Raw genomic sequence first — 19,665 nt, forward strand, 5'->3', positions numbered from 1 at the left:
AGATAGTGAAAATTAAACACCCTAATTCCCAGTCCTCAGTCACCTGCCGCTTCCCAGAAAGTGACGCAGAAAAAGATGCTGTTGTAGCACTCTGTTTTTCTACGTTTCTACAGCAACATAAATTGACCTTGACTTGATAGTACTGCTGCTTTTGCCTCATACACCCTAAATACAAATGTTTATAGGGTTTCTCCCCAGAATCAATCTAACCCCCCACATATACTCACAGCAGAACAAACACTGCTTTTGCTGAGCCACTCCTCTGCTCAAGAACCTACGGTGGCTCCTTATTACCTTCTTGGGGGCCAAACTGAAACTCCTCAGCTTGACATGTAAGGCCCTCCATAATCCAGCACCTCTACCCATCCCAACCCCACAGCCCCCTCACTCCTTACATCCACCCAAGCCTCACCAACTGGTAAGACCTGGGACCCACATCCGCCTCCAGATCTTCCCTGACCTCACTTTCACAGTCAGCTCCCTCCTCGGAAGCTCTGTTTGTTCCTTAAGTCAACACTTCACATGAATACTTGAGACCAGATACTGACGCTTGGCTGCTGGCTATCTAGTCTACCCTTCAGCACATCCATTAACAATACTAGGCACTGCAGGTTTGGGGAACCAGTTCCCAGCACTAACATTCAACATGAATACCAAGTCTCAGTCTGCCAGCTCTCCTTGGAGACAACCAAGGGTTACTCCTTTCAGCTTCAGTGGACATCACACCCCAGACCTCCCAAAGAGATTAAATAAGAGAGGTTGGAAGAAAGCATGACCACAGACATCCATTTACCACAAGGAAATCGGCCAAAGCAGTGTTTATAAAGGACTAATACAGGCAAGGGAGAGCATGTGATAGCTTTATTTTAGAGGCATTCGAAGAACATTAAACACAGCGTCAGAGACCTCACTTAAACCCTGGCTCTACCAGGCTCTTCCTAGCCATGGGACCTTGGGGAAGTTTTGGACTCTCTCTGAGCCTCTGTCTCTACCCTGCCAGCCTCACTCATGCTGAAAGTGCTCAGCGTGTGCTTGTTTTCTTCCATCTTCGGAAGAAACAGGTCTTGTAACCTTGGATTCCCCCAAATCTATTGTACATCTCAAGAGCAAAGAGAAAACGATGCTAAATGTGACTCAGCTGGTGAATTTGCCATCCATGTAGTGATTGAAATAGGAAACCAGTAAGGACAGGATAATAGGAGGAACGCTCCAGCAAACTGAAGGATACAGCAGTTCTGGGAAGCTAAACGAACTTCCTGCTCCCTGATCCTAGGATCCTCTGCCTGGTGTGAGCCAGTAACTGCATGGGCATTTCGCTCTTATTGCTTGTAATGGCTTTGGTCCCCAGCAATCCTGTCTCCTCTCTGCCGCCACGATTCAGATGACCTAGCATAACCTGATTCTACAGTGGTCAGACCTACATCTTGTCATGCTGACCAGACTACCACAGTGATGGGAAGTCACCTTAACCCAGTTTCCTGCATGATCACTTAATAACACTTCATTTACGAGGCTATTCATGGAGTTTAGGATAAAGATAAAAAGAAAGGAAGGAAGGAAAGAAGGAAGGAACTATCCTGCAAAATTAATCTTTTACTTATCTTTTTTAGTCAGAACAAAAAGAGTGTACCTCTTCCTAGTCATTTTTAAATCCTAACCCATATGTCTAACAAAGAAAAACTATGTCTGAGGTCACCACTAACTTTGGAATTCTCACCTTGTTTCCTAGAGAGCTATCATGACACACGAGAAAAAGAAATGGGTGAATCACACCAAATTACTATCGGGCGTAAGTAATACATCATCACTTTTTAAGCCTTTACAAATTATGGGTACTAAAAGAAATGGAAATTGGTGTTTCAAAACATCTGGTAATAGGCAGTACAAAAACAAAAAGTGACTGAAAGAAAGTCAATGCATCTAGTGGGATAGAACTTCCTCTCCTAGTAGGGAAGTTCCTCCTAAAATACTTCCCCTTTTCTTGACCTCATATTTCTGAGTGGTTCCCCCAAATTGATCACGTTTGGCTCCAGGACGCCTCACTGAGAAACCTTCACTTCCATTCTTTTGTAGAAGATGAAGAAGGACGAGCTGGAATCTTTTTCCCTTTCACTGAGTAATCATTTGTCCTGGGCTTTTTCCAGGGGCTGTTTGGGAACAAACTCATTTTGTTCATATGCAGATTATGAGGCAGGAGAAACATTTGTGAACTTACATTTGATTATGCAAACATCCCAAGGAGGGTTTTCTAACCGAATAAAAAATTGGAATGCAGCCTCCAGTCACTAAACCTCAAAAATGCTACTGTTTTTGTAATTTGCAAGCCTGGCCAATGTCCATATTGATCAAAGCCAGAGAAATTAATAAAGATAAGGTAATAAGATGAACCTGCCGTGCTATTTATTGGCCGTCATTACTGATGACACTTCAGTCTCTAATCAATGCGAACCAACACATCGAACCAAGACATCAAAAACAGTAATTAAAAAGACCCTTTCCAACTCTCATCTCAGAGGTGCCCCTGGTCTGGGTTGTCTTTTAATCTGCTGACCTACTCACGCCAACTTTCCTATGTGCCTCCCAGCTTACTGGCACAAGAAACTTGTATGGTCTCTGAGTGAAGGATATTTGCCAGTCTTTGTTATAGCCTGCCTAACAGATGCCCAATATTTCTTTCCTAAGCTACTCACCGATTTAAAGATGGAATTTGCTAAACAAACAAACAAGAAGCAGAATCAGATCCGTTAATCCAGAGAACAAACTGGTGGTTGCCAGAAGGGAGGGTTTGGGGGATGGGCAAAATGGGGGAGAGTATGGGGGAGATACACGCTCTCAGTCATGGAATGAAAGACACAGCCCAGGGAATAGAGTCAATGATATTGTCATAGCGATGTACAGTGACAGATGGTAGCTACACTTGGACTGAGCACAGCATAACATCTAGATTTGTCGAATCACTATGTTGTACACCCAAAACTAATCTAACATTGTGTGTCAACTGTACTTAATTAACAACAACAACAACAACAACAAAGAAACCAGTGAAGAAAAAGAAGAAAGCACAATGGATACTGGCCAGGCAAAACTGCTCATTGCCTTGGACACAATTGTCCAGGGAGAATGCCATGTGAACATGAAGGTGGTCACCCACAAGCCAAGCAGAGAGTCCTACCCCAGCTCCTACCCCCATGGCCCTCAGAAGGAACCAACACTGCTAGTTGGCTTTCAGACCTCTAGCCTCCGTTACTAGGAGACACTGTTGTTTATACCACCCCCCACCCCCTCCAAAAAAAGAAGAACTCTACTATCTCAGCTACTTTGGAGTTGCAAGGAGTTAGTTAGGAGAGGATTTTCAAGTGAACAAGCTTACGTGTCTCCTCACTTTCAAAGCTCATCCCAACCCTCTGGGTAAGAACTCCTCCCACCCTTGGTTTCCCCACTCCCTGCTCCCCGGATCTCACCCTGCACACACTACACACCTCATTACCACACCACACTTCTCACTTCCTCTTCTGTTGGTTTTTTTGTGTCTGGAAAACCTCCATGTTCCATGCAAGCCAGAAAGCATATTCCTCTCTCCCCAAACACCGCAGGACACTCCACAACAAAGAGGACCGATGACCAAGGGAGGAACTTCCTGTCATTAGAAAGTAGGAACTTTCCTACCGTCATTGATGTGCCTTCTTTAGCGTCCAGCTAAACTGGCTAAGCCAGCACCTCCCATTCCCTATGTACCGTGTTCCATGGAGCAAGACTTCTCATGTGTTAGAGCACACACACTGCCTGCAAACCGTGTTCACGTACAGGAACTAATTCAGCCAGTCAAGGTCTAGGGTAGGTCCTGAAAGTCTGTGTCTCTAACAAGGTCCCAAGTGATGCCTACGTTGCTTGTTCAAGGACTGCACCTTGAGAAACACAGATATAGAGACAAGTTCCAGAGTATCCTTCTGGGAATGCCAGTCAGCTATCAGCAATTTCAAAGTGGCCCACAAACCAATTCCTGAAAGTAGTATTACAACCTACAGTACCTTTATTCTCCCAATGGGAGTAAGGAACGTATGATATGTAACTAAAACACGATGCGACCAGTGCTGTGAAACCGAAAGTCCAGTCAAAGTTCCCTTGCCTGAGTTCTCACTGAAGTGCAGCCAACAGAAGCGAAGGAGGGAAGGACCACTTCAACGACCCAGAGCGGCCCCCCAGCAGGCACTCACCTGGGAGACTGTTGGAAATGCAGAATCCCAGGCCCCAGCCCAGACCCACAGCATCAGATTCCGCATTTGAACACAATCCCCAGGTGGTCTGATGCATTTGGAAGTTAAAGAAGCCCCACTGCAGACTACCTTTTGCATCACCGAAGTGGCTGGCAGACCATGACGGGGGAGGTTATGAAGTCCTCGGACTGGTGCACATCCCCTTGATTATCACTGAAAGCATGGTGGCGTGACGCAACCCCTTACAAGGTGGGATCCAGGGATGGCTGTCACCTAGGGGAGGGTTTACTTCTCTGAAATGTACGTGCACCGGTTGCTCGAGGGAGCGAGCGAAGAGGGAAGAGGAGGTGTTTTGTGCACACGCACCAGACACCTGGGAGGAAGAAAGAAGATGAGAGGCGGTGGCAAAGAGGCCGTGGAATGGCTTCTGTACCCGCCCTTCCGATCCTCGGAGCACAGGGTTAATGAGGGTCACGTAAGGAGCTGGGTTTTGAAAGCCTGTGTGAGGTTCTGTGACCCAGATGACAAGATACAAGAGTAAACAGAGGCAGCCACCCCACCTTCCCCAGCACAGCAGAAGAGGGCAATGTGGGGTCCTGGGGCACACGGACAGCAGGGGTGGGGAGTGAGGAGTGACTTTTAACTGTTGGAGAAAGAGTAGGAGCTGCCATGTACCTGAGCACAGGTGACACGTTGTCCTGGGGACTCGGAGGACGCTGGCTGAGGTCCCGTGTAAGCAGGGGGGCCACATAACTCCAAACTGGGCATTAATATTAACGTGGTCTCATTTGCTCCCAGGGCCGGTGAGGCCTCAGACAATCCAGGGACCACAAGAATGCCATTTCTCTCCAACAGCTTTGCCTCCAGATGAACCCTTCTCCCACTTTCTGATGATTTCATCACATGAAGCTTTTATGCTTCACTTTTCCCTTCAGCTCTGGGTTTGCTGGGGCTCACCAGATGCTACCCTGTCACTTAGGCTGTCCCTCATTGCGACATCCAATGCTGGGTTGCTTTGAAGGAAGCTTCCCCTGGGGACAGCTTATCCTTCTGTCTCACCCCTGGGTTTACTGTTTCCTCCCAACACACCCCAACTCACCCACGATCTCATCCCTGAGGTGTCACCTCTCACTCAGTAAAATTCCAACAGGGCATGGCTCTCAGACCAGGCTGTTGTTTTCTATGACCTGGATTTTTAATCCCAATTGTCTGCTGTGGCCCAAGAAACTTGATTTGGGTTGAATTTTGCTTTTCTCTGTGCTGCTCAGGGAGGCTCTTTGGAAGGACAAAGGACAATCTCCAGCTGACTCGATGCCTCTAAGACCTCATATTTTCCTTTTCCTGACTGGTCACCCAAAGGCCTTCCACAGATCACCAGTCTCCACTGACCTGTGTCTTAACAATATCTAAACACACTGGGCTAGATAGAGTTACACCACAATCCATTTCTCTAGGGGAGGCGGCAGAAATAATTCTACAAGCAAAATCCATCTTCTTTCTTCTAGATAGACCGAGCACATGTATCCCCTTTCTCATCTTCCTGTTTCGGTTTGGATGGACCTCAGACTGATGCAGAGACACTGGGAATATTTGAACCATCTGAAAATGCTGGTCCTGCAGACTCTGACCCCTTGTTTATCAGCTGTTCACCTCCGGAGCCGTTAGACACCTCCACCAAGCATTATTATACAGGATCAAGGAGCCCGTGGATTCCTTAAAAGCCCTTTTTAAATGATTTTGACCTCTTGATCAGACAACCACCATGTACACCATATAATTAAATAGCAAGCAAGTAAAGCAACTTAAAAGGAGATGTTTCCAAAAAACACATGTTTTGGAAACAATTGATGTTTCCCTTATATTCAGGAGTGACAACATATTTGGGAAAGTACTGAGGCCTCTTACATAAAATAATGATACGGGAATACTATGATTTATTATATGCCAATAAAGAAGACAAGTTAATAAAATGGATGGAGTCCATGAAAGATACATATTACCAAAGTTCCCTCAGGAAGAAATAACATGATTAGCTCCACTGCATTCTTTATCTGAGGACTGGGAACATCAGATGGAGGAATAACTTTCCATAAATATTGAAGATGCAGTCATTACACAATTGATCGGGTTTACTGGTAAAAATTCTCAGGAGTTGCTTATGTTGAAATATGCATCCTTTGTAAACAGAAGTAATGCCTTGGACCCACTCTAAGAAGGATGCAAAGGGAGTCCTAAGGAGGATATGTGGGAGCAGAGACTGTGTGGGTGAAACTCTTTGTATGTTAGAACCAAAAGGCCAATAACCCAATACTCTTGGTTTTCAGAAACAAATGTAGACAAAGGGGTACATAATGGGCCCAAGGCCACACAGCCAATTAGTAAGAACATGAAGTGTCAATGGCCTCAGACAAATTTAGAGATGTCAGTTGTAACCGTGGAATAAAGCAAAACTCCTGGGACCAACAAAAGGAAACAGAGCAGGATGCCAACTCATCAACAGGACCTAAGCAAAGCAGCCTCAGTTTAGCTCTGCCCTAATTGTTAAAGCAGCCAGCATCCCAACTGGGCAAAATAAAGTCACAGAGTATTCATGTCGCTGGCAATAAACAAGTGAGCTTTTTCCTGCTATCCCCATAGACAGGATGATCTAAAAACACAACTCCCTAAAGTGTATTAAGATTCCAAACGGAGTGATGTTGGGGTAAAGCTTGAGGTACAAACTTTTCTTCCTTTAGGGAATCCAAACAGGATTTGGTTTTCCTCTAATCTAAAAGTAGGGAAGTCACCGTGCCAAGACCAGGCCCCAGAAAGCTCTAGCAGTGGGCCCAGTACCCACCCTGAGTGCCAGAGCCCAGAGGGACCTGGCCCTCATCTCTGCTGGTGGAGTACATTCCGGTCCTCACTGCCATGGGGGCCTGCATGACCACCATCACCTCCCAGGGGGATGGCCGTGAAGACCGTAACAAGGTGACAGGCATAAGGTCATCTGCGCCTGTAAGCACTCAGTCCATCAGGGTTAAATCACACTGACGACGGTGGCACCATGGCCAGCCAGCTCCTCTGCTAAGAAGCCAACCTCTGGGGCGCCTGGGTGGCTCAGTCAGCTGGGCGTTTGTTTGACTCAGGTTATGCTCTTGGGATTGTGGGGCTCCATGCCTGGTAGCGAATCTGCATGAGATTCTCCTCCCCTGCTCCTGTCGTGTTCTCGTGGGCGCACATGCACATGCACTCTGTCACTCTCTCTCTAAAATAAATAAATAAATCTTTAAAAAGCAAAAAAGAAAAAAAGAAAGAAATAAAGAAGCAGCAGCAGCCAACCTCAGTGGGCAGAAAATGTATAACTTTCCTTCAAAGAGCCCAACTGCTTCACGTAGGTCTTTTGAGAGCATCATTTATAAATGTTTTAGCCAAGATTGGTGTCTTCAGAACCTTGATAAGAGTAAACCTTGGCAGCTTCTGTGGTTAAGCTTCTCCAGGATCCCTTGCAATGATCTCTTTGACATTAAATATGTCATTGGCAGGGACGGTGTCTACTAAATAAATGGACCTCACTTGGCAAGATTCCAAGCCCACAGACCCAATGCCAGGCAGGCGGTAGGCTGGCGATAAACAGGTGTTGCATGAAAGAACCCAATAGTTCCGTAATTGTGTTAATGACAACAACCTATCGGCTGAGTCCACAATCGCCAGGAAGTTCCAGGATGACCAAAGAAATCCTACACCTTCTATCTGTTTCTGCCCCCAAGTCTATCTAAAGCTACTCAGTTATCCACGTTCCTCAGTTATCTACGTTCTCGAGGGTCAGCACAGTCCTGGATGGAGGTGCCCAGCTCGATCCCCCTACCAGGCGGCGGCCCCCACCCACCAGTTCTTACCAACATTGGCTATTAAACGGTTACCACTACTCTCGTTTCCAGAATTATCCTCTGCTGACTGGAGACACCCACCCAGGAGGTTACACAGCCAACCGCCACTTTCACCAGTGTGGCCCACAATCAGTGACCGATGGGGACAGGGAAGGATACCAAAGACCCGTCCCTCACCCAGAGGGCCCAGCTTTGTGCGCAGTGCAAGCTCCAGAACTCCTGTGGGCTCGAGCTGAGGTTTTCTCCCGCTGAGAGCACATCCTTGCTTAGCTGTGTCCCCTGCTCCCCCTTCCCCCTACCTCCCTTCTCCTGACAACTCTCCCTCAAAATCATATACACAAGGATCCTGAGCTCAGGTTCTGTTTCCAGGGAACATGAACTTTAACCATTGCCTAAAATTATGAAAAGGCTTTAAATCTCAAAATAAGAAGGAACACTGAGTGTTCTGTGACATGTTTTTTCAAATTCATTCTCAGAAGCATTCCCTCTTTCATGTTTCATTAAAAACAAAGGGCAATTGGGGCATCTGGGTGGCTCAGTGGGTTAAGCCTCTGCCTTTGGCTAAGGTCATGATCCCAGGGTCCTAGGATTGAGCCGTGCATCGGGCTCTCTCCTCAGCAGAGCCTGCTTCCCCCTCTCCCTCTGTCTGCCTCTCTGCCCATTTGTGATATCTCTGTCAAATAAATAAATAAAATCTTTTTTTAAAAAGGAGGGGGCAATTAATTACCCAGAAATGCCTAAAGTGTGTTCAAACTATTTCCCTCACACACACCATCTTTCCTATCTTTGGTCTGGTCTGCAATCGATCATCTAATATCATTTCCCCAAGATGTCTTCCATGAAGATCCTCAACCGCTCCATCCCCCTCACTCACCAAACTGCGGCTGCTTCCCTCCCAGCTTACCACTACTGGTGTTACAACATTTACCTGATGCTCTAACCCCTGTCTCCCAGCCCTCCAGCTCTGTACCGGCTAATATAAAGGGCACTGACTACATGGGGCTATTTGCAATTTCAATTTAAACTAATTAAAATTACTGTGCCTAGGCTGGGTGGCCTAGGAGACCCTTGGTAAGTAAATTTCCCAATATCTAATTTTGTAACTTTTATACTAAAAACTGGTATTTTCAAGGATAGGAAAAGAACTGTAAGAACCTTTAAGAAAGAGTTCCTTAAAAAGCACCAAAGAATATGACTGTTACTGGTTGAATTTTGAGTGGATGGTAGTTAATTGTAGGTTAAGAAAACACAATGCCAGCCTCCAGATCGAGGCAGCCAGCTAGCCAAAAACTGCAGAGAATTTTTGACAGTTATTCAAGGCAGCATGGAGAATATAAAACTTTCCTCGTTTTCCCCCCCTGGGATGGGCAGATATTTAAAATTCCACTCCCTCCTCCCCACAGAATAAAAACCCATCATGTATGTTTTTTCTTTGTTAAAATCTTCACTTAAGACTACTTAAAAGCCCTCAAGTCCTGTTTATGGCCAAGCTAACAGTGGGGGGAGGGGCAAGATAAAGAGAGCTATCACTCTGTTTCCCTACCCATCTCCTCTCCACCTCTCCACCAACACTTCTCCACCAACAGCTTCACAAAGACACCTACTTTGTACTCATGATGAAGAGAGCAAGCTAAAAAAGAGAACCAGGCAGCCTCTGCTGTCTTTGCTCTGTAATGTAGACAAAGCAACTGGGGAAAAAAGCCAATAACTAACAAATGTTCCAGGGAGCATGGGAACCACAGGGGTCTTTCAACTGGTTCTCGGATTTTTTTTCATTTATTCTTTATTTCTCCTTAATGTGAGTGTGGACTCCTGTTTCCCTTTCACAGTATGGGACAACTCTGGAAAAATACCATCTTCAAAATCAGCAAGACATCTTCAGCTATGCCATTCTTGTAGAAAATGATCAACTTCTTTGAATTCTAAATTAATACTAATGACATTAGAGGGAAAGCACTCCAAGGTTCAAATAGCCAACACACAGTAGACTTAAAACTTTACAAAGGAGCTTCTTTAAAATTACATTACGGGGCGGGGTCTGCAATCCTTGGTCATCAGTTGACTTCAAGTTCCAAAAAGAAAATGGAGCTTCAATCTAATATACACAATTGCTTTCTGTCTCCTTTTCCTTCTTGAATTAATATGGCTAATGATTTTGGTTTTCTTAACTCAAACACAAGACCTGCCCAGGGCTGTGGTGTCCTTTTATTTTGTTCTACATCAACAGTGTACATAGAGCCTCACTGAAGATTACTGACATCATCTTTTTATCCAGACTCACAATATAAACATGTTATTACTAACAAGTGTCAATCATCTAAGGGAAGACTATGATGTTGGGGCTAGTGATGTCTAGTGCCAGTCAGAGACACTGATGAGCAAATTTACATGACTTTCCATTCCAGAATATGAAGTCTTCATCAGTTAAATGTATCCATTCTTCCTAGGTCACCTGGGTGGCTCAGTTGGTTAAGTGTCCAACTCTTGATTTCAGTTCAGGTCATGATCTCAGGGTCGTGAGGTCAAGCTCCGTGCTGGGCATGAATCCTGGTTGGGATTCTCCCTCTCCCTATTCTCCCCAACTCACTTGCATGTTCTCTTTCTCTCTCTCTTAAAAAAAAAATCAGTTCTTTCCCATTGTAATTTGTATATTTGAGGCCATTTAAGTACTGATGCAATTTTTGAGGGAGGACAGGAGAGAGATGAGAATGAGTAATGAAGATAGTAAAATATATTATGGAACTCCAGTTGCAAGATCTTGGTACTTACACAAGAATAGCTGGGTTTGAGGAAAAAAGAAAAACTGTGGCCTCAAAATAGATACCACCTTGCATGAGAATTTGATGTATAATACAAGATCATTACGAACTAATCAGAAAGAATCATTTTTACTCAGTACTGAAATAATTTGTTAATAATTGGAAGTGAAATGAATTTGGATTCCAGATTACCTAAAAACAACAGAAACACATAAATAAATTGTATTTTGATATTAATCAAACCACTGAAGGGAGAACAAGTTTGGACACTGGAAGCATTAAAGGAGGTCACAAGTGTAAGATCCTGAGCTCTCAGGCATCAGCACAGGATGGGGAAATGGAGGATGGACTGACTTCAGTGTTGGTACCCCACATGGACAGAGCTGGTGCCACGTGGCAGGTAGATAAGGGCCTCAAAGGCCAAGCTCAGCAGCTACATAAGAAGAATTCTTAGCCCTAAGAATTCCATGTGGACTAAGCAGCCTTCATCCATCTCCAACCTTCCAAGCAGGATGGACGCAATGGCAGTGTCCCCGGTCTTATCTGTTCTGCAAGAGAAGCAGCCCAGGAGCACCTGGGTGGCTCAGTGTGTTGAGCCGCTGCCTTCGGCTCAGGTCATGATCTCAGGGTCCTGGGATCAAGCCTCCCATTGGGCTCTCTGCTCAGCAGGGAGCCTGCTTCCTCCTCTCTCTCTCTCTGCCTGCCTCTCTGCGTACTTGTGATCTCTGTTAAATAAATAAACAAAATCTTAAAAAAAGAGAGAGAAGCAGCCCACAGCACTTCCACCCAGAGTCCAGTGGCCCCATTCAACCCAAAAGGGTCTTGGGTTGGACTCTCCCAAAAGCAGAGCCTGGGTCAGGATTTGAGTTGAGCTGGGAGGTGACCCCAGCACGTGCTGCAGGAGGATGAAGCGATGAGGCTCTACAGCAGCGCAGGCAAGCTGGCTGCTGCTGTGGACAACCTGGGCTCGGCTCGGAGAGGAACCTTCTGGGGGAACGGGTAGAACAGGCCCGAGGGTTGTCCTACCATAGAGGCAAGGTAACTGTGATATTCATCCACCCATTCTCGTCCATGAGGGGTTGGGGGCGGCTCCAGGGGCATTAACTCTCCAGCACTTCTAGCTTTCTCCAAGAAAGGGCAAGCCAGTCTCCTATAGCCAGAGAAAGCCCTCAAACGCAGTTGCAGTGGCTTGTAGGGGAACCATAAGAACAGGAACTAAGGCCAGGGCTGATAGCATCTGCTAAAGAAGAGGAGCACACTAATATCTGGGGAGCACAGGCTGTCTGCAACAGATGGAGGGACTCGAGGAATCTGGTTACAGCCCATCAAAAGTTAACACAGCGTCTGAACTACATAGAACACCAGCTTCACCCAACCTATTCCCAGAAGAGACGTTCCAAAAACCAGGCCACTGTGGCCAGGGACATCTGCTCCTCCGCCCAGCCCTGATGCCTAGCAATGGTTCCCAAAGGTGCCCTGGACTAGCTCACGGGTACGGAGCTAGCTCTTAGGAAAAATGCTCCACTAGTCTTGGGGGGAGTCCAAGATGAAAAGGCACAGTGCCTGTGCTCCGGTAGCATGTGGTCTCTGGAGATGACAGGTCAGCACTTCCTTACAGACCATTTGTCACCAGTTCCAAAGAGATGTAGCAAAGCCTGGGTCCCCTGGAGGACGTCAGAAGCTCTGCCATGAAGGTCATGGCTGTGCGGAGGCCAAGAGATAAGTAGCAGTTGGTTATGAGTGAGAACACACAAACAGAAACCACTTCTGGCAGCTTGCTCCTGGGGCTTCCATCAGGTAGATTAGGTTAATAACTCACACAAAGAGGAAACACCAGGTTACATTCTAAATTATTTCCTGCCCATAACTTTAATTCACATAAGATCTCACTCTGGCCACCCCAGTGATTTGTCTTCAGTTTGTGACCTTTCCATTGGTGTGTCTGTTTGGGTGCCCTCTCGTTCTCTGCCCACGGCTTCCCCTGAGGGCAGAGTTTCCAGATTCCTTGTTACATAATTACCCAGAGATCATTTTAACCTGCACCACACCTGTTCTCTCTTTGGAGAATTTTGAGTATCTCTGTCCAAAAAAAGAAAAGAAAAACAGACTTGGTGCTCTTAAAAACCAAAAGCAGATAACCAATCTCATTTTATATGGTCTGACAGCTTCTCTCTCAGAACCATCCACGATTTTCTCAAATATTTTTCACTTTCTCGAAACACGGAGAAGAAACAGAGGATGTGCCTAATCAGGCCACAGAGAACCTGCTCCAACAGGTCAGGAGTAGCCAGCACATCAGAAAGGCTAACAAAGCCAATCCTATCATCCAAACAAGCACTAACGAAAAGTCCTGGAGAGGAAAAAACAGACACTACAAGACGCTGCCGTTCTCAGAACTCAGTTCAGGAAAGCTCAAGCCAATCAGGAAAGATGGTAGGTAGCCCAGCTCCAGCCTGGAGCTCTTCTGTGCTTCCTGTGGACACAGCCCTCAATCTGGTCAGTGGCACCATCAGCCACCCTGACCCCATGTTGATGAGGTATCTCTGACTCCTCTTCCCTCCCCACACCTCCCCCAGCCAGTCTCCGAGTCCTGTGGATTCCACCTCCCAAACTCTCTCAAATCTGGCACCATCTCTCCTCTTCCATAACTACGTACTGCCTCCGTGCCTCCCCTTAGCACGTGGGACCTGAACTCCCACCCCCCTTCCTCACCCCACCCCTACCTCTACCCAACCCCTGTCTCTGGCCCTCCACTAAACTACCCACGCCTGGCCAAGCAGTATCTCTGAGCCACAAAGCCGGTCATCTGCCTCCTTCATTAAACACTCCAGGGTTTTTTCCCACCTGCTTCTCAAATACTCGAGGATCCTCTGACACATTCCAGGGGGTTGCCAGTTCTCTCCAATTATGTTTTTTAACTTTGTGCTTTCATTTCTGTGAAAATCTTTTTTAAGATTATCCATAGAAAAATCAACAGAAACATAGTCTGGATCATGTGAACAAACATGTTACGCTAAGTACTGCCCGTAGTTTCACAGACTGTTTTTGTGCGTTTATGATATAGTTAGCGACCGGAAATATGTCACAGGCTAATAAGAACATCCCAAATCAGACTTAACAAAGAGACCTAATAAGAACCGAGCCATCAGGCAACCCATGTAGCACAACACATAGCACACTAAATTCTCAGGACCTGATCAGTTGTTTTTAAAATCAGAAACAGTGATTTCATTGTAGCAAAAATAACTTCGTCCATCACACTAATTTCATCCAGTTCATTTGATTTTCTCGGTTTGTGGCTGTGTTGATATTTTTGCATATATACTTGTTTGGTTTTTATAGTCCTATGCAAGCTCCAAGCAAGTACAGACCTATTTCATGCCACTACATCTTTGAACTGCATTGTAATAAAAATAAATCAAGTTTCCACTGGGAATCTGCAACATTTTGTTTCCTTTAAAGGAATTCACATATTACTCCCATTTGAGAAACTCTGGCCTTGGGAACAAGGCTTAAGGTCCGTAACAAGGCCTTTGTGGGAGAGACAGTGATGTCCTCTGAACACACGTCACCCTGTATCCTTCCCCAGCCCCCTCCCAGGGAGACCTCCTTGTCCCCTCTTACAATCATTAAACTGCTTCTCTCTATGCCATTACTTCCTGCCTACACCACAAGGCCTCCACACACACCAGCATCCCTGAGAATGCCGGTTCTCCCTGGGTACTGATGTTATGGACTTGCTCAAGAAGTGTCTGATGAGTCCATGAAAACACTTCCCCTTTGATCATCAAGAGCCCTCTGAGGTTTGTTAGACAAATATTATTAAATAAAGAAAGTTGAAGATACTGACATTCCCAGGGAAGTATAGCAACTTGTCCCCAGGTCACCAAGAAGCTGCAGACCTCTGGGGATGGAACTCCGCTCCCTGATTCTCAGTACAACTGCCTTCTTCCCCGCTTCTCCACTCTCCCTGCATTTCCCTCTCCTGACCTACATTACCAGCCAGTTAACAAAACATCCTTTCCAAAGAACGCCCCCACATATGCATCTTCAAAAGGGGCTCTGCTTTACCACCTTTAAAGGGTGGTAAAGGGCCCAATTTCGACGTGAACAAGTCACCAAAGGAAAAGGTGGGAAAGCGTGGCTAGCACAGACAATGAGACTAGCACTGAAGCTCCACTGTCCAGCATTTCCCTCTCCAAGCTTTGCCCACAGCCTGGCCATGATAAACTAAGACTTCATCTCTGTTTTTCCGAGGGCTTCATGGGGTTCTCATGCGGAGACTCTCCCTTCTCACACTTTTTTAGCTCACCATCAAAGAACATGGCTCAAAGAGCTTTCAAACCTAAATGAAATGAGTTACAGAGCATCTTTCCATCGTTTTCTGCCTCTCTGTACGTTCTCTAGTGAAGTCTTCTATGGCACCACCCAAAGCATCCAAATACTAAGCTGAAATGCTTTTCCAAAGTTGGGCTGCTGGACAACCCCAAAATGCCTTTCCTTTTTTACTTCCCAAGGCCCCTGCTTCTTGCTACCTTGCCCCTTAAGGAAAAGCCCGGTGCTTGGCAATTGTCAACTCAACACCAGCCCACCAGAACTCACCTCTCCAAGCAGTAACCCAGACTGCCCTTGCAGTTCCTAACAGTCACCAAAGCACAGGACCACCTAATGCCAAGATGCTGGGTGAAACACAGTGATGGCAGCTGGGCCAGCTTCAATTTGACCACTGTCCTCTTGGACAAAACACGGAGTAAAGGAAAGAGATGGAATCCACAAGGAGAGGTGAGGTGATGGAATGACAAACATTGGTGATGAATAACAACTGAGTTCCCTCCACAACTTCTCCTCACCGCCACCACCCCACTCCCCAGCAGGTGCATCCGCTGAGAAGGTGTCCCCAGGCGCCTCTGCGCAGCCCTGGCACAGTCTTCTCTCCACCCCCCAGCACCTCGCCCCCAGAGCCAGATGTAGAAGGCAGTGTAAATGCGATCTTAGATTTGAAATTAAGTGATGGGAGATTTCACAAACTCATTTTTTTTCCTGTTAATTCCAAATGCTTTGCCCATAGCCTTTATCTTGATGGTCTTTAGTTCTTCTGTGTGTTTCTTAACCTAGTTCTAAGGTGTTCCCTTTCTTTCAGCTCAGCCGGATAGCTCGGGAGACCTGGGTTCGAATCCCAGCTCTACCGCTCCCAAGCCCTATGACCTCGGGCAAGTCAAGAGTTCTGGGCAGGCTGTCGTTCCACCTTCCTTACAGGTTGTGAAAAGGATGGAAGGTGGTCAAGTCCGGGCAAGGCGCTTGGCACATTGAGATGTTCAATAAATGTCAGCTGCCTGCCGGGTGCATGCACTCTTCCACAGCTCCACGGCACCTTGAACGATGCCCACGCGTTTCCCGGGAAGGCCCCTCTGGCTGGCAACTGAGAGGAAATCAGCTGCGGAAGGCGTTATGTCCCTAACCCCCCCCCCCCCGCCCCGCCCCGAGAAAGCGAGTTCCAGCGGGTGTAGGTGTGCGCGCGGACACACACGCGCGCGCGCGCACACACACACTCACACACACACACACAGCGCTTGGGGAACCCCAGCGGGTCCGGCACGGCGGCCCCACCCCTCCTGGAGCCGGGTCTCTATGTCCCAGACCCGCTGGGGCCCGGGCGCGGGACACTTACCCGGAGGGGGCGGCGCGGGCCGGGCCGGGGGCGGTGGCGGGCGTGGAGTGGGCGCGGCGGCTGGCATGGCCAGGCGGCGGGCTCGGGCGCCCGGGGCGCGGCGATGGCAGCGAGGTGCCGCGGCTCGACGGCCGAGTTGGAGCGGGGAGGCGGGGCGCGACCGAGTAGCCGCCCGACAGCGCCCACCGGCGCCCGCCCTCACTTCTCTCCCTCCCGCCGCCCGCCCCGCGCCGCTCGCGGCGACAGCCACGGGGAACGTCTCCGGGGGCGCAGGGCTTAGCAACCGCGCGGCGCCGCAGCCTCGCTCCCCGCGCTGGCCCGGCGTGCGCGCAGCACTGGGCCCTGGAGGCGGGGCGGGGCGGGGCGGGGAGGGCGGGGAACTGGCGCCCACACCCCTACTCCGCAGGCTAGTGCGGGGAGGTGGCCCTCGGGGACACCTGGGCGGCCCAGCCTTCCCGCACTCTTTTCCCCGCCCTGCGCGCCCTGGAGCCAGGCGGGATCCTGCTTTGAACGTGAGCCTCGCCCACGTTATCTGTAGGTAGCAAAGCAAAGACAGCCTCAGGAACCCCACAGCCCTTGCGCCTCCTGGCAGTTTGGAGTCCAGACTTCCCGCACCAGTCGCTCCATCCCACCCCATTCCCACTACTCTAGCACGCTGACCCCAGGTCCCGCAGCCACGTACATGCTGTTGCCCACGAGATTCAGAGACGTGCTCACACTCTGACCACACCAGTGGCTTCTAAGGCACAGGCTTCAAAACAGCCCTCAGCCTCATGTCTTTCTGGTACCCTCTACGGACTGCTCAGTACCCCTTGCATTGTTGTACCCCTTCCAAGTACCACCTGCCCAATCAATCCACCTATTTGCAGATATCCTTGCAATCATGGTCCCAGGCCCAGGCGACCTATATCCTCGCACCGGTTCCCAGGCCCCTCCTCGGTGAGATGGTGAATGCAAGGGACCACCACGCACACACACCACACACACCTCCCCACGTGGACACTTACAAGATTACAGAAGTGATCTTGCTTTTGCCCTGATCCGTCAGGTCACAGAGCGACCTTGTCCTTGTCCAATGTTGATGTTCTGTGAAATCTTTGGGGTTCAACAGAACACTGAGGCTGAGCTGAGAGTACCAGGTCCCAGATGTCAGCATCTGTCTGTCTTTCTCACATAGAACAAGTCTAAAAGAAGGCTGTTCTTGCCTCTCAGGGATGACCTCAGGACCAGATATCATTCCAGGCTTCTAAATGCCCACCTTCAACAGATCGCCTTTTTTCCTCAGACTCAGGTTGTTGCCTCAGGGTCAGAGAATGGCTGCAACAGCTCCATACTACTATGGTTAATAGGTACATTATTATTATTGTGTGAAAAAGAAACCTCTGCTTCTGGCTGGCGCAATGACCAGACAACCCAAAGCGATCATAGTGGACCATAGTCAGCAATCCACTCCACCAATAGTGACCAAAATGACAAGCAACCTGCCTCCAAGTCACTCACCGTCTAGTAAGAGGAGGCAGTAATGAAATAATTGAGTATGGTTATACCTGGTATGGAGAAAAAGGAAGTAAGGAAAGGGGGAAAGTGGTTATGTTAAGTCGGGTAGTCAGGAAAGACCTCACTGTCAAGGTGACAGTTCAGCAAAAGCTTAAAGGAAGAGCCACTTTGGAAATTTCTCTTGGAGGTAAGGGCCTTTCAGCTACTTAAATACTTTTCTTTTTAGAAGCCTTTAACAGCCACTCCTCCTGGCCCCATCATTTATATTTTAGGAGTAAATAAAACTGAAACTGAGTTTGTGAAAAACTAACTTGTGGGAGAGACCTTAGATGACTTATGTTTTCCTTTTTGCCAAAGCAACAGTCCATTAGTGTTTAATTACTAGTTAGGTAATCATTTATATTTTAATTAGATACAAATGAACACCTTAACTGAAGTTATCAGATTACCTTGCAACAGTGAGGGGAAATATGATCCATCTTGTTGAACACTTTGGAAGACATCACTGGTTGCCTGAATACTTCTTCCCTCTTTCTAATCTAGAAATAGACCCTAGTGTTTAGCTGAGCACCCTGCAGCCTGGAATAAAGAATACATTTCCTGGGCTCCCTGGCAATCAGGAATGGTCATATGGAAAGCTTCTGGCCAATTAAATAGAATAGGTTGGGTTGCATGGGAGTTTCAAATAGGCTCCTTAAAGACAGATATGGTTAATAGGTACATATGTTCCTTTGTCCCTCTCAACCTCCTTCTTTTGTCCAGGATTTCACACATAATATCCATGGTTGGTTTAATTATTATTTTCAAATCTTCACCCCACCCCTTAATAGAATCAGACAACCCACCCTTTAAGGTACATAGAATGTACTTCCCAAACCTTGATTTTTTTTTTTTTTTTTTTACTTTTTAGAAAAGGCTTTATTCTTTTAGTGTAGTTTGGTTTCTTAGCAAAATGGAGGGTAGTTACATAGATTTTTAGACTTGACCATTTTTCTGACTTTGGCCCATGAGATGTTATCAGACATAATGGGAACAGAGGCTTGGAATGTATTCCTGTAATTTGCTTTAACCATTGTATGCTTCTGCCCACAGCCCAAATAGCTGCTGGTCCAAGCAAATGTCAAGAAACATGTAGTAGACCTAAACTTGGACCTGCTGCTGAATTCAGCCAACCTGCAGACTAAAGCAGAGCTACCCCCACCAGACTTGCAGACCTAAGAGTGAGACAAAGGGCAGTTTTGTTTCTCAGCATTATGGCGAAAGCTAGCACATATGATGGTTGATGATGGCTGGAGCTTCAGCAGCCATATTGGGTCATGTGGTCAGTCACCTTGAAGATGGAAGCCAAGCCCTAAGAATTATAGAGTAGAAAAAAATAGAACCCTGAGTACCTTACAACACCATGGATCTATCATACCATGCTTCAAGTACTGACTCTGGACTTTCCTTCTAAGAGAGAGTGAACCCTAGTCAGAGTCCATTGTTACTAGCTCCTAAGTGATGATTTGTATCAATTCACTCAAAGATGAAATCACTTTATTTTCATATTAAGAGAAACATTGATCACATACATTTGCAATCATTTATGTCAAATAGAAGAAAGAAAGATCCATCATGCTTACAGTGAACCACTTAACTAGCAACTCATTGAGCATAGCTGA

The 19,665-nt window shown here is 47.1% G+C and overlaps 1 protein-coding gene across 2 annotated transcripts in view; it reads right to left on the reverse strand.

Annotated features, from left to right (window-relative positions):
* The window catches only part of DCLK3 (doublecortin like kinase 3), a 44,300-nt gene extending 27,479 nt beyond the window's left edge, over window positions 1-16,821 (reverse strand). For both annotated transcript variants that reach the window (XR_014300503.1, XM_082690315.1), the window contains exon 1: window positions 16,508-16,821. Coding sequence is in view for 1 of the 2 variants with exons in the window: in XM_082690315.1 (XP_082546441.1) it covers window positions 16,508-16,574 (67 nt within the window). In the remaining variant the exon portion in view is untranslated. The remainder of the gene's footprint in view (window positions 1-16,507) is intronic.
* Between the last annotated feature and the right edge of the window lie 2,844 nt (window positions 16,822-19,665).

This window comes from Mustela nivalis (genome assembly GCF_964662115.1).
Source record: "Mustela nivalis genome assembly, chromosome: 1".
Lineage (NCBI taxonomy): Eukaryota > Metazoa > Chordata > Mammalia > Carnivora > Mustelidae > Mustela > Mustela nivalis.